Below are 13,055 nucleotides of genomic sequence, written 5' to 3'. Positions count from 1 at the left end.
GTGGATTTCCCTAGAAGGTAAGCCAGAATACACTAAGGAAGATCAAAAGCTCATTACAGGTTTAGAAGGGTCATATAATGAAGAGGGGTGGGCTCATACCCCACAGGGAAAGCTAATCGTTCCCTCTTGCTTATTATGGCATTTGATAGGGGAGGAACATAGGAAAAGACATGGGGGAACAGAAGCCCTGTATAATCATCTGATAGGAGAAATTGTGGCTAGGAATTTATACGCCACGGTGAGGCAGTGTGATCGCACAACAGTGTGATCTTTGCCTCCAGACTAATCCTAAGAGCACCTCCAAGCTGGAAATGGGCCAGACTGGAAAAGGCAATGGGCCTGGACAACAATGGCAAATTGCTAATGTTTATTCATTACTAAAACACACCCACTTGTGATTTGCAGCTATGCATGTTCCGTAGCTTTCTCATGGGAACTTCTTCAAAAGTTACTTATGAAGTTATGCCAAGGTCACACTGTCCCTGTTTTTCTCCTGATATCAGCAAAGCCAGCTATTTTCGGCCAAGGCCTAGTCTTGCTGCTCAAACTGACATTCTTTCACACAGAACTCTGCTCGCACAGCTTTTCTATAGACCCATGTCCTTTCTCATGAAGCCAATTTCCAACAATTCCCCCTTTTTCTTTTTGTGCGAGTAGAGCTTGGTGTGTCAGCTTTGAGACTCCTTTTATCATGCACCCATACGGAATTCTAACTATTACACAGATTAATATCAATATACCCAACCATCATAAGGCTTCCTTAATCAATGACATTACCCATAGTGTTATCCCGCCGAATATTGATTGTAACACTCCATCAAACCAACTAGTTTCTTGCTGGATCTTTGTGTATGTTTCTTCAGCCAATCTATTTGTTTGTATATAGATTGAGGTAAAATTTTAACACCTGCTGTATTGCCCTTTGCAAAGATCTGTGAACACAATTAATTAAACACAGTAAAAACAACATTATACCTAATAAAATACATAAGCACACAAAAAGAGGTTTGATTAATAGCTTTAGCTAGTGGCACCCAAACATTCTTACTGTCCCATGGTGTTAACCGATGTGGATCAATCACCGGTGTCACTGTCATGCTGCTTACTACAGTCAGTGTGTTCCATATCAATCTCAGCATAAGGTTTCAAATTTATGGGTAAATCAGGAACGTATCTGCCAGACATGGATGATGTGATGGGGTTTTTTTGTTGTGGGGTGTTTTTTTTTTTTTTTTTTTTTGTCCAATTGCTGCCAAGGCTTGCCATCCCGGTGCACTTAGTTGTCTTGTAGAAGTTAAGGTACCGCTGCCCCACAATAAATCCAGCAGCGGCTGTAAGTCTGTATTTGTAATACCACAACAAGGTTGAATCCACTGTAGGTCTCCGTTTAAATCTTTCTCCCTCTTTTTGTTTTTGAGCAATCCAGGCTTGCTTAATAACTTGGGATGCCATTTTCCTTAATAAGCTGAACAAGGTAAAACTATTACAATAGCTAAAATCACAGTAACTACAATAATGCCCATAATTCTTTGAGCCAACCCATTACCCCTAATGACCCAGACCATGAGGAAAATGAACCATCTATACATTCTTGTGCCATCTTGCTCCACGAACTCAGCCCAGCAATCGGTAGGTGCCAGCTTTCCGTGGGCGTCCCCACAGAGGCAACGATGGCCTCACTGTACACCAGCCCGATGCTCTTTGGAAAATCCCAGTATTTATACATTTGCAGAGGAACGGGTTTTAGCACACGTGGCCAGCGGGTGCCAAAAGTCCGCCTCGGTTGCAATCTATGACGCATGCGCTCGCTGGCCAGGCGCGCTGCACGAGTCATAGCCATCTTGTCTATTGGTTCATGGGCTTTACGATACAGTTGCGACGCACAGAGAATCTTGACCTGTTATGTTAGCCAAGGTGACCTATACATTAGTTTTTGGCTGAGGTAGTATTCATATTGCCACATCATCTATGATGCTCCAGATGATGATGGTCATGCAAATCGAACAGGAGTCCATCGTGGGCCTGTATCTGTGGAAACACAATCAACCTCGTTCCCAGGTTATTAATGGAAATAGACCTTACCCCTAATTTTGGCTTTAACTAACTTTTACCCCACACTGTCTTCCCGTAATCACACTATGTTTAATCAAATTATGCTTTACACACTTTTTACCTAAAGCAGGTTCTATATACAATAAGGCACGCTGTTCTGAAAACCTCTCTGAAGGACTCCGTGTCCACTAGTAATACTCTATTAGTTAGAATCTGTCAGATCAGTGGCTCCAGCACCCGCCGGTGCCGTGCCAGTCGCCATTGGAACAATTCCGGGTCCAGCATCAGTGCGAAGCCATGGCTTGTCCCACTTAGCCAGGATCTCCCGGTAAGTTTTACTTCTGCTGATCTGCACCATTTCCTGGATTCTGGGTCCTTATACATTACCATGATTCCTGTACTTTGTTGCGTCCTTTCTGCCTGTAAAAGAACATGATGCACTACCATTGGTGGGTCTTTGTGATCACCTGTCAATCTAAGATAATTTAGCACAAATAAGGCTTTGGCCAATCGTTCCTCTGGGAGTAAGCCCTGGGTTCCCCCCTTTTGTTTTTGCAGCATGTTCTTTTAGGGTTTGGTTGGCCCATTCGACAATAGCCTGTCCTGTGGGAAGATGTGGAATACCGGTACCGTGGTGAATTCCCCACAAATTACAAAATCGAGCAAATCGTGTAGAACCATAGGCTGGGCCGTTGTCCATCTTAATTTCTTGAGGCACACCCAGTACTGCAAAAGAAGCGTGAAGATGTCATTCAATATGTAAGGCCTTTTCTCCAGTTCGTGCCGTGGCCCACATGGCAGCAGGATAGGTATCAATACACACATGCACAGAACGCTTTGCACCAAACCACATGACATGGGTGAAATCCATTTGCCACAACTGCAATGGCAAAAGACCTCGTCGGTTAACCCCACAGCCCAAGCCGAGCCCTTCCTTTTGACAATCAGGGCATGCTTTAACGATACCTTGGGCATCAGTAAGTGGTAAATCAAATTGCTTTGCTAACATCCTAGCGGGTTGGTGCAAGAACGCATGCGATTGCCGTGCTTTGTTGAAAACGATTCCCTGGAGGAGGCTCCCGTGGCGCTGCAACCAATTGGTTAACTCTGTCATTTCCCGTTTCTCATCTGCACAGTGTTCTCATACCCAAGAGTTCTACCAGAGGGGTCATATTGCCATTAGTGATACCGCAAAGATTCCGCACCCACTGGATATCTCCCACAAGCTTCTGGACATGATGTAACATTGAAATTTCTCATGTTATTTGAACCTTCTGAGGTTTAACATTTGCTAGCATTTATGTGCCACCCCAAATACTTCCAAGGTGCTGCCTTTTGCACCTTTTCAGGAGTGATTATTACTCCGCGATGGCTTAAGATGTCCTGCAATTGAGTTAAAATCTCATCCTGTGGCAAGTTACTGAGGTAACTGCTTTCTTACAGGCTCTGATGCCCAGGCCACATACACCTGACGCATCGTGGGGGAATTGCGCATTCATTGCGGTAACACGACCCAATGGTATCTCTTATAGGGTTCTGCCTTGTTAATCGATGGTACCGAAAAGGCGAACCGTTCAGCGCCATCTGGGTGCAATCTTTTAGATTTATAATTAACAAATCCCATTCTTCTGGAAGCATAACTGGAGATGGCAAACCTGGCTGCAGGGCTCCCATACTGTGCATCACCACATTCACAGCTCTGAGATCATGTAACAGTCTCCGCTTCCCACTTTTCTTGGGAATGGTAAATATTGATGTATTCCATGGACTAGTAGAAGGAACAACTTGTCCCGCTCTCAACTGGTCCTCAACTAACCCTTGTATTTTTAGTAGCCTTTCAGAATTTAGCAGCTACTGATCAATCCAAACAGGTTCATCTGTTTTCCAGTTAATTTTCAGAATCGGCTACCCCTCAGTGACCGCTCCTAAAAAGGATGCGTCACTAACATTGCCTTCATTTGGCTCAATAAATCATGGCCTACGAGGCCAAACAATTCAGTTGGGGTAGTCATGACATACGGACACGTCGTAATGTGTTCACCATCGGGGAACACAAATGTAATTGGTAGCTGACTTACTAAGGTGGCTTGTGTGCCCCCTATCCCTGCAATACCAAAGTTTGGATTGATCGATGGCCATGATGGAGGCCAAATGCATTGTGAAATAATCATAACATCAGCACCTGTATTGATTGTCATCGGTTTCTTGACAACAACTCCATCGGGCCCTTCCAATTGCACTACCTTTTCTGGTTTACCTCTTGTTGTGTCCATGGCAAAGTATACCTGCGGTTTCCCTGGGGAGCCGAATCCACCATCTCCACGTTGTACTTCACCTGGGTTCGGAACACACGACCTGAATGGAACTAATTGTGCTATTCTGGTACCTTTAGGAATAGAAACAGGAGGGATTAAAACATGAATCATAATTTTCACAGTCCCACAATAATCTGCATCAATAAGCCCTGGGAGCACCAGAATTCCTTCTAGAGCTGTTGAAGATTGCCCCATTAAAAATGCACTAAGTCCAAACCCCAATGGTCCCTTTATGTTGACTGCGGTTTCCACATCCACTCTGGAGCTTCCTGCGGTGGCGGATCTGGTGGTTGCGAGGCTGCCTGAGGGCTGGCAGCTCAAGCCCCTTGCATTCGTGTCGCCGCGCGAGGGGCCTTCGCAGTCGGTGTAAAGTTTCCCTTCTTCCTGTATTCTTGGTGGTATGGTTATCTTTCTTACACTTGTTGCAGCACTTACTGTTAACAGTACCTGTACATTTGCTCCTAATGTGTCCACGTTTGCCACAGTTAGAACACTTGACCAAGGGTGTCTTACTGGCCTTGTGTTTCTTTGTAGCTCCTTGGAGAGCTGTGGCAGCATAGGCTACTTTCTGTGAGTCCACTGATCGATCCGTGTATTCTATCATATCAACGATGTCTGCATTTTTCGGCAAATTACACAATGCTTTGCGTGTCTTTTCAGTAGCATTTTCAAAAGCGAGTATTTTGAACATGTTTTCTTTCATGCCCTCGTTCATGTCAGGGTGGTCATAAATTGTATTCTCCTGTTTCACCTGGGTAAAAGCATGGCTGTACATATTGTCTGGTACGGTAAGAAAAGCTTGATACGCCAAGATCTGTGATAGATGATGAACCTCAGTGACACATTGTAACTGAGCGTTCCCTGATGCGAAGGGTCCAGCACCCATCGGCATCTGCATGGTTACTCCCCATAGGGGATCTGTTTGTTGTCGTGATGTTGCTTGTTCCCTATCACAGAGCTTCTCCCACTGCCAGAAAAACACTAACATTCGGGCGGGTGTCAAAATCAACTGTGCTAGCTGTTTAATATCTTGAGGTATCAGCGTATCAGCAGAAAAAATGAATTGCAGTATTTGGTGAGTTAACGCAGATTTGATTCCGTACTGACTCACAGCATTCCTTAATTTCTCAATGACCTTCCAGTCAAACACCTCCCATTTTTTCTGTCCATTTGATGCAATAACTGGGAATGCTTAGAGCATAGTCCCTTCTATAATGGCATCTGTTATTACACCCCTCCAATGTCTCTGCCTTTCTTCTGCAGCGGCTATTACAGGCGGCTCTGCGTCTGTCACGGGTGCGGTTGGTTTCCCCGTCTCTTTTCCCCATTTCCTTTAACAATTCTAACATTGTCTCTTTTTGTTCTATTATTAGAGTAGCCAAGTCCTTGTTTGCATTATTTGAATCAGGGTGTATGCTAGGTATAATTTGTTCATGTTGAACGGTGGTATCTGAGGGCTGGTTTTTCGTAGGCAGATTTTTACTCACTCCCTGATTCTGTAGGGTTTCCTTTAATCGTACGGTTAGGGAGGCTTGGGAACTGTCGGATGGCTGATTAATATCGGCAGTCCCAGGGAGTGGAGCAGAAGTCAAGGGCACGAGAGTAGGCGAACAAGCTCCAAAAAGTCTCTCTCGCTGCATTATGTTTTTCTCCCCGCTTTTCCCTTTCGCTTGCGGTTGGAGAGAGAGAGCAGCAAAAGCAGACGCTTTACGATCTGCTTTCATTTCTTACAGAGTTGTCTTAATCAATTTCCATAAAGTTACAAGATCTTTAACTTCTTTAGACCCGTCACTAATTTCATCCCATAGGGAGGTTCCAATAGCATTCCAGGTACTAAGCTCAAAAGCTGTACCCACACTAATTGAAAGGTTTCTGTCCTTGCTTCATTAGTTTTTTAGCTGATTTATCATCATCAGTTACCATATCCCATAATACGTCTCCTAATCTACGCCATTCACTCTCCTTAAATAATAAATCCGGATTCTTAAAGCATCCCTTAACGCGACCAACCCCGAAATTTGCTTAATGCAGTTTACTCCCCGCTTTTCTAAAAAGCACTGTAATAATTTTAGGGCTACCTCTTGATCCATTGCCGGCCAGCTTCTTGATACTCCTGGGTGCTACCTTGATTAAGGCACCTCGGTTAAAAAGTCTTTGCAGCCTTTTTCCAGTAGCCCTCACTGACGGCGAACCCCTTTTGGATGGTCCAGGCACGAGAGTTAACACACCAACCAAGACGATCAGCGTTCGGTTAATCTTTTGCCCCCCGGTCGCTGCTACCGGTGCTTCTCAGTGTCCGTCGCTCCAATTCCCCTTTCTTCGGTCCCCGTTCGGGCGCCATTTGTTGGAGCGGCGGAGGAATGCACATAAGTCGACCCAATATGAGTGATAGAAGTGATTCAACTTTATTTGCACGGATAGCTCATATTTATACAGTTTGCGATAATTATGCCTACTAGTCCTAATATGATTGGTACATTGCTAATGTTTATTCATTACTAAAACACACCCACTTGTGGTTGGCAGCTACGCGTGTTCAGTAACTTTCTCATGAGAACTTCTTCAAAAGTTACTTGTGAAGTTATGCCAAGGTCATACCGTCCCTGTCTTTCTCCTGATAACAGCGAGACCAGCTGTTGTTTTTCTCCCAATATCAGTAAAGCCAGCTATTTTCAGCCAAGGCCTAGTCTTGTTGCTCAAACTGACATTCTTTCACACAGAATTCTGCTCTGTGTGAACTTTTCCACAGGCCCATGTCCTTTTTCAGCAAGCCACTTCCCAACAAAAGGTATTCCTAGAAAAAGTTTCCCGTTTATAAAGCAGGAGTTTGTTGGGGCTGAATTACAGTTCCTTTGTAACTGAATTGGGTCAATATTCCGAAAAAGGGGAATATGTTTATTTTTGAAACAGGTCAATACTGCATGTGTTGTGCTGGCAAGGAGGAGGCTTCTTAAATGTAGAACTTGTTAAATTTAAAAGCACACCTCCACTCTCCATAGTATTGCTTCTATGTTAATTCAGGGTTAAGATATTCGTTCACTTCAGTTTCTGTGAATCTGTTAGGGCAGCGTGCTCTAAGGTGATGGGAGGGAGCAGGGGGAAGAAGGGGAGGAGGAAAAGCAAAATATCTGGAACCTGCTCTTCCATGACTCCTGCAAACTGTAATGTTATTTTTTTTTCCCAAGCCTGAAAACTGTACTTGGCAGTGGGATTGTGGCTATCTTGTTAATATTCTTCCTTCCTTTCTTGTTTTGGCCTCTCCAGGAAGCGATGCGAGTAATCCTTGGAAATCTTGATGATTTACATGCATTTTCTACAGACCACTATCTTTCTGTGTACCCTTTCTTTCCTACTTGTAAAAGAAAAGGTCCAATGACTTGTATCTGTTGGGCATTGCTTAATTTGACATTCCTGCCTAGTAGTGCGCAGATCTTTAGCTGGAGTACGACTCCTCTGAGCTTCGCAGTTTTACATTAGCTGAAGATCCTCCTCAGTTGTTGCCTTCACCAGAGAACTGATGTACGTAAAAAGAATGTTTTGCAGTGTTTTCAGATGGCCACCCCTGCGTTCCAAATCTGATTTAGCCAGAGAAAATGAACGTGCATATATAAAGTCCCAGGAAGCCCACGTAATGCGATTGCAAGGAAAGCTAGTGCGTTGTTTCAAAAGGTTAATAAAATGTAAAGCGCAGCAGCGTTGGCCGTCTAGTAGACAAGACCGCAGTAGTTTTCTTGTAAGGTACATTAGGATTAAGTATTGTAGTTGCTGTAGTGTAAAGGGTTACGGAGAAGTTACTCTCCTGAGGCTGTTGTTGCAGAGAAAAGTAAGTTAGTGGAAGGAGAAGCCTTTTCAGTCCTAAGGTGCGTCAGTTTGTGAATCGGATCAGGCCCTTCGGCATCATCTCCTCCCGTGATTCCGAGTGCCCAGGAGTAATGAACACCCGCGTGTTTCCGCCTCCAAGGCATCCCCTTCCAGTCTCGGCAGACTGCGTTATTGCCACCCCTGGTCCTAGCAGGCAAGAACGAGATCATCCTCTTTCTCTGTCAGAAGCTGGTAGGTATGAGAGCAGCTTATTCCTGTTGCTGCCAGGAAGAGAAAGTAGCCCAGAGCATCGTCAGACAGGAGGCACCCAAACAAAGGAAGCCTCGTTGTTGGTTTGCTTCGCTAAAGCGCAGCCAGTTTTGCCTGCGTGCTTGAGGAGGGTTTGATTCACGAGCTTGTATTTCTGGAACTGGGAAGTCCATCCACCTGCTCAGGCAGCACCGGGCCCTGCGGAGAACTGCAAGCTCAGAGGCCTGGCGTGATGAGTTGTCCTGCAGTCTGTGTGTCGGGCTCCTCGCTGTAGCATACCTCTTAGTTAATCGCCAGCTGTGGGAGTCCTTGAAGCCAAACTCAAACGAACAATTTCATCCCTTAAAGGAACTGACTGTGTCATCTAGGCAAATCTTGGGCTTCATCTCTGGTCCTCAGGATGCAAATGGAGTAAAAGTATTCATGTTACCTGTTTCTTCCTGAGGTCAGAGGCACGTAAGGAGGCTGCTGCCTGGCGTCACCCATTCGTGCATGCATGAGCTCCTAGGTGTGCGAACTGCACCCCCAGGAAGGAACGTCTGTAACTGTGGCGTTTGTCATGTCAATTATCTTTTGTTCTCCCATTTTGAGGAGGACTGTGAAGTGAATGTAATGACGCTAGTCCTGTGAATCCTAGTCCTTTTCAGGTTTAAAAATAATTTTTAAAAGAATTACTTTTTAGTTAGGAAAGCTGATGAGGTTTTCTTCACAGGGTTGGGAGAGCCTGGCATGTTGTTTTTTGCGGGAAGATGTGAGGACTGAAGCCAGATGCAGTTAAGGAAACACAGTGCTATGAATGCAAGCAACTGATGGGAGAGTGTCACCTGGATGAGTGTTTCTTGTAATGTGTTACTAGCGTATGGTGTCTCCTCACATCTCATTTCTCCGCTGTGTAGTTCGATGTGTCACTTGTTCAGCTGCTGCTGCTCATTAAATATAAATCTCCATTGGCAGGAGCAGTTACAGGGTCGTGGATCTTGGACCAAGATCCTCAAAACCCCCTAGCTATGCGAGGTTTCCCTGCCGCACGTGCACTGCCTTTGTGTCCTGACGCTCTGTTTCTCCAGGAATGTCAGTATTTGCGTGGGGAGTTTCAAGGACCTGCCTGTGGACGCGACGGCCCCTACACCCCTGATGTATTCTTCTGGTGCTGCATCCTCTTCTTCGCCACCTTTGCCCTGTCAAGCTTCTTGAAGACGTTTAAAACCAGCCTCTACTTTCCAACCAGAGTAAGTAGAAGGAGGTGGCCAGTGTCCATCTCCGCACTCGTTTCCCAAAATGGCTTTCCTGGAGCACTAAGCAGTATTTGCCCTGCCTTGGTCAAGCTGGGAAATGTTGGCCTTGCAGGCCAAGCTCTCCAAGAGCTTGGATGTCCCACACTCATTTCCATGAGTGCAAAATCATCGTAGCGTTTCCCACCTGCCTCGTGACCTGCCCCAGATTGAAGATTTTTGGGGTTTGATTTTTTTTTTATTTTTTTTCTTCTCCTCAGGTAGTAGGAAGTCAGGTTTCCCAAAGTTTTGGGGGTTGGGGTTTTCGGTTTGTTTTTTTTCCCCTACCTTCTGCGCATTATGTGCTCGAGTGGAAAGTAGATTCGAATGAGAAGCTTCCTTTTGAGGACTAAAGGATGCCTCAGTGCCTTGTTGCCATTGTAGCTGTGAGTGTAGCTGTAGTGGCAGACATGTGTTTTCTTATTTTTAATATTATTATTATTATCTTTAGATTTTGACTTAAACCAACCCTTGTTGGCCTAGTTAAGCTTTTTTTTATTGTCTGACCCCAGATCTCACAGGGACAAACACAGCAGCAGTATCTAAGCAAGGGATCAGGCTGCATGTGCTCAGAGGGGTGGTGGGATTTGGTTAAGCAGCCTTAATGTTGTGGATGTCTGCAACTCTTGCATCTCACGTTACGGCCCTGTTTGCCATGCCCCTCTCACCTCTGGTTTCTCGCCCCAGGTACGGTCCACAGTGAGCGACTTTGCTGTTTTCCTCACCATCGTCATCATGGTGCTCCTTGACTTTGTGGTTGGGATCCCATTGCCGAAGCTCCAGGTCCCCCATGCGTTCAAGGTAACGGGGTGTTTTGGCACGTGGGGGTGCCACAAGGTGATGCCGGGGCAGGGCAGGGCTGAGTCTGGAGGAGATGCTGGTGGTGTGACCATCTCCTCTTCCACCTCCAAGTGCCTTGCTTCCTCCTGGAAACGAGAAGATGGCCCCAAAACTAGATACCTACAGGGGAAGTATCTAGAGCTGCTTGCAAGGAGGAGACTGGCACTGCTGAAGCCCCCGGGAGAGGGGGACATGAAGCCAGGGCTGGGAGGTGCTCTGACGCAAGGAGGGAGGGGAAAATGAAAGCCAGTGGAGTGCCTGGGCTGGGAGACAATGCTGATGTGTGGGCTTTGTTGCAGCCTACCAGAGACGACCGCGGGTGGTTCATCAACCCCATAGGACCCAACCCTTGGTGGACGGTGTTGGCTGCGCTCGTCCCAGCTCTGCTCTGCACCATCTTGATATTCATGGACCATCAGATCAGTGCCGTTATTGTGAACAGGAAGGAGCACAAGCTGAAGGTAAGGGCCTGCGAGAGATGACCCCAGCCCCTTCTGGGCTGCAGGTCTGGGGGGAAGCTCTTATTCCCAATGCTTTCTGAAGGCATTGGTTTGGGACAAGGTCAGGCTGCGTGGCAGGATGCTCTCCTGGATTAACGATGAAGCAGGGAGCAAGTGACAGGGCAGTATAGATGAGCAACCTTTTGGAGGAGCAAATTAATCTTGGAGCAATAGAGAAGTGCGTTTTTGTTTTAAAATGGCAGCAGCAGCAGGTGTGGGGAATGAATTGTTTTGATGCGCTGCCAGGGATAACTCAGAGTCACACCTTCCTCGCAAGTGGCAGAATTTTCTTTGTGAGTGAAAAATATGATTTGGTGCTTTTGGGTTGTGGGTTGGTTTTTTTTTGGAGAAGTATGTATCGCACAAGCTCTGCATATCCATTGTTTCTGAACTCCTGCCAGATTTTCATGCCAGGTGCTTGTGCAAAGTCTGCATACACCCTTGCTTGTTTCCATTTCTTGTTTTGAATTCTGAAGAAATTGACTTGTGCTCGAGCAGGGTTTGAGTCTGACTTGCGACGTTATCCTTGCTCTTGTGCTATAGGATGCTCTGTTTCTTGTTTTCCTGCCTGCAGAAAGGATGCGGGTACCACCTGGACCTTTTTGTGGTGGCCGTGATGCTCGGGGTGTGCTCTGTGATGGGGCTGCCCTGGTTTGTGGCTGCGACCGTCCTGTCCATCACCCACGTGAATAGCCTCAAAGTAGAGTCTGACTGCTCAGCTCCAGGAGAACAACCCAAGTTTCTGGGCATATGAGAGCAGAGAGTCACTGGCTTGCTGATCTTTGTGCTCATGGGCTGCTCCGTCTTCCTCACTTCTGTGTTAAAGGTGAGAGGAAAATGCAAACCACCCAACAACCGCGAGCTTGTTGGAGGTTACAGAAAAACACTCCCCTCTCTGCAGGCCTGAGTAGTTAGTTGTGGAGCGGAGGAGGAGGAGGTGGTCCCAACCCTTGGGGCTTGACCCACGGTGGGAATCAGCCTCAGTTAGGCTTTGCAGCCCTTCAGGCCCCTGTTTGGTGTGCTCGAGGTGAGCGAGCAACGCAACTGCTTGAATTTTTGGGTGTCTTTCAGGCCCACCCATGTTTATGGGTTACAGTTGAGCATATTCAGACCAGCACATCTGCTGTCTTTCAAACAGGCAGCCCTTTAGTGGCTGCAATTTGCTCCCCAAATGCCCCGGAGCAGCCGTTCCCAGGAGCTAAACACACTGAGGTCATCCCTGTGGGCTTCCTTGCACGTTCCTCCCACAAAGTAATCTCGTCTCTAGGCTAGGAGGAGGCCTGTGGCCTTTGCCTGTTGCCCCAAGAATAGGCAGAAGTGTTTCTTCTACCGCCAGAGGATGCGGCATAGGGTAGCACGGGTGAAATCACCTATTTTCCTCCAACCTTTCTGGAAAATAGGGTTATTCTGATGAGAGGTAACTCCCAAGTTCAGCCTAAAGCAGAGCCTTAGCTCACTCGTGCGCACAAAATGGCAAAAAAATGGTTAATATCTGACCTATCTCTAAGCCTGAATGGAAGCTGGAAAGCTTCAAGCAATTTTAGGCAGTGCCTGTAGAAGAGGGTGGTAATACTGAAAATGCAATACAGAAAAAGAAACGATTGCATTCTTTCTTTTTCTTTTTGTTCCCCCCCCCCACAGTTTATACCAATGCCTGTACTTTATGGCGTCTTTCTCTACATGGGTGTGTCGTCGCTCAGAGGAATTCAGGTATGGACTCTTTTACAGCGTGCAGCATGTCGGCTCCCTGGTATTTTGTCTCCGTAGCAGCAGGGAAAAAAGCAGTGGCATGGGAAAAACTTCTCGCAGAGCAAGCAATGAAACTCTTTTGTGTAAGAAAAAGATTGGTGGAGGCACAGGAGGTAGATAGGGCTGGGAGGACCAGGCAAGTTCAGCGCTCTCTGTTGCAGGGTTTAGGGCAGGTCAGTGTTTGGTTACGTGAAAGCGGGGGAATTTGGTGCAAAGGGAAGGCAGTTTCTACCACTGGTGGAAATCCTCGCGGGGGG

At 46.4% G+C, this 13,055-nt stretch overlaps 2 protein-coding genes and 1 long non-coding RNA gene across 23 annotated transcripts in view; 1 reads left to right on the top strand and 2 right to left on the bottom strand.

Moving 5' to 3' along the window:
• Positions 1-13,055, bottom strand: part of LOC126037372 (electroneutral sodium bicarbonate exchanger 1-like) — a 108,953-nt gene that overhangs the window by 57,305 nt on the left and 38,593 nt on the right. The gene's annotated exons all lie outside the window — the stretch shown is intronic.
• LOC126037370 (electroneutral sodium bicarbonate exchanger 1-like) overlaps positions 1-13,055 on the top strand; it is a 265,741-nt gene that overhangs the window by 250,300 nt on the left and 2,386 nt on the right. For 20 of the 21 annotated variants that reach the window (XR_007505649.1, XR_007505653.1, XR_007505652.1 and 17 more), the window contains 5 exons: positions 9,506-9,667; positions 10,397-10,510; positions 10,849-11,010; positions 11,624-11,875; positions 12,691-12,759. Coding sequence is in view for 1 of the 21 variants with exons in the window: in XM_049797675.1 (XP_049653632.1) it covers positions 11,840-11,875; positions 12,691-12,759 (105 nt within the window). In the remaining 20 variants the exon portion in view is untranslated. Of the gene's footprint in view, positions 1-9,505; positions 9,668-10,396; positions 10,511-10,848; positions 11,011-11,623; positions 11,876-12,690; positions 12,760-13,055 lie in introns of those variants that run through there. The other variant, XM_049797675.1, reaches the window with a different exon arrangement.
• Positions 2,661-7,239, bottom strand: LOC126037374 (uncharacterized). The gene is made up of 3 exons (XR_007505666.1): positions 6,446-7,239; positions 4,338-4,438; positions 2,661-2,778 (listed from the first exon to the last, which is right to left on the bottom strand). It is a non-coding gene; the product is annotated as an uncharacterized LOC126037374 (long non-coding RNA).

Source organism: Accipiter gentilis, unplaced genomic scaffold (genome assembly GCF_929443795.1).
Source record: "Accipiter gentilis unplaced genomic scaffold, bAccGen1.1, whole genome shotgun sequence".
NCBI lineage: Eukaryota > Metazoa > Chordata > Aves > Accipitriformes > Accipitridae > Astur > Astur gentilis.
This window is presented reverse-complemented; position numbering and strand designations above follow the sequence as displayed.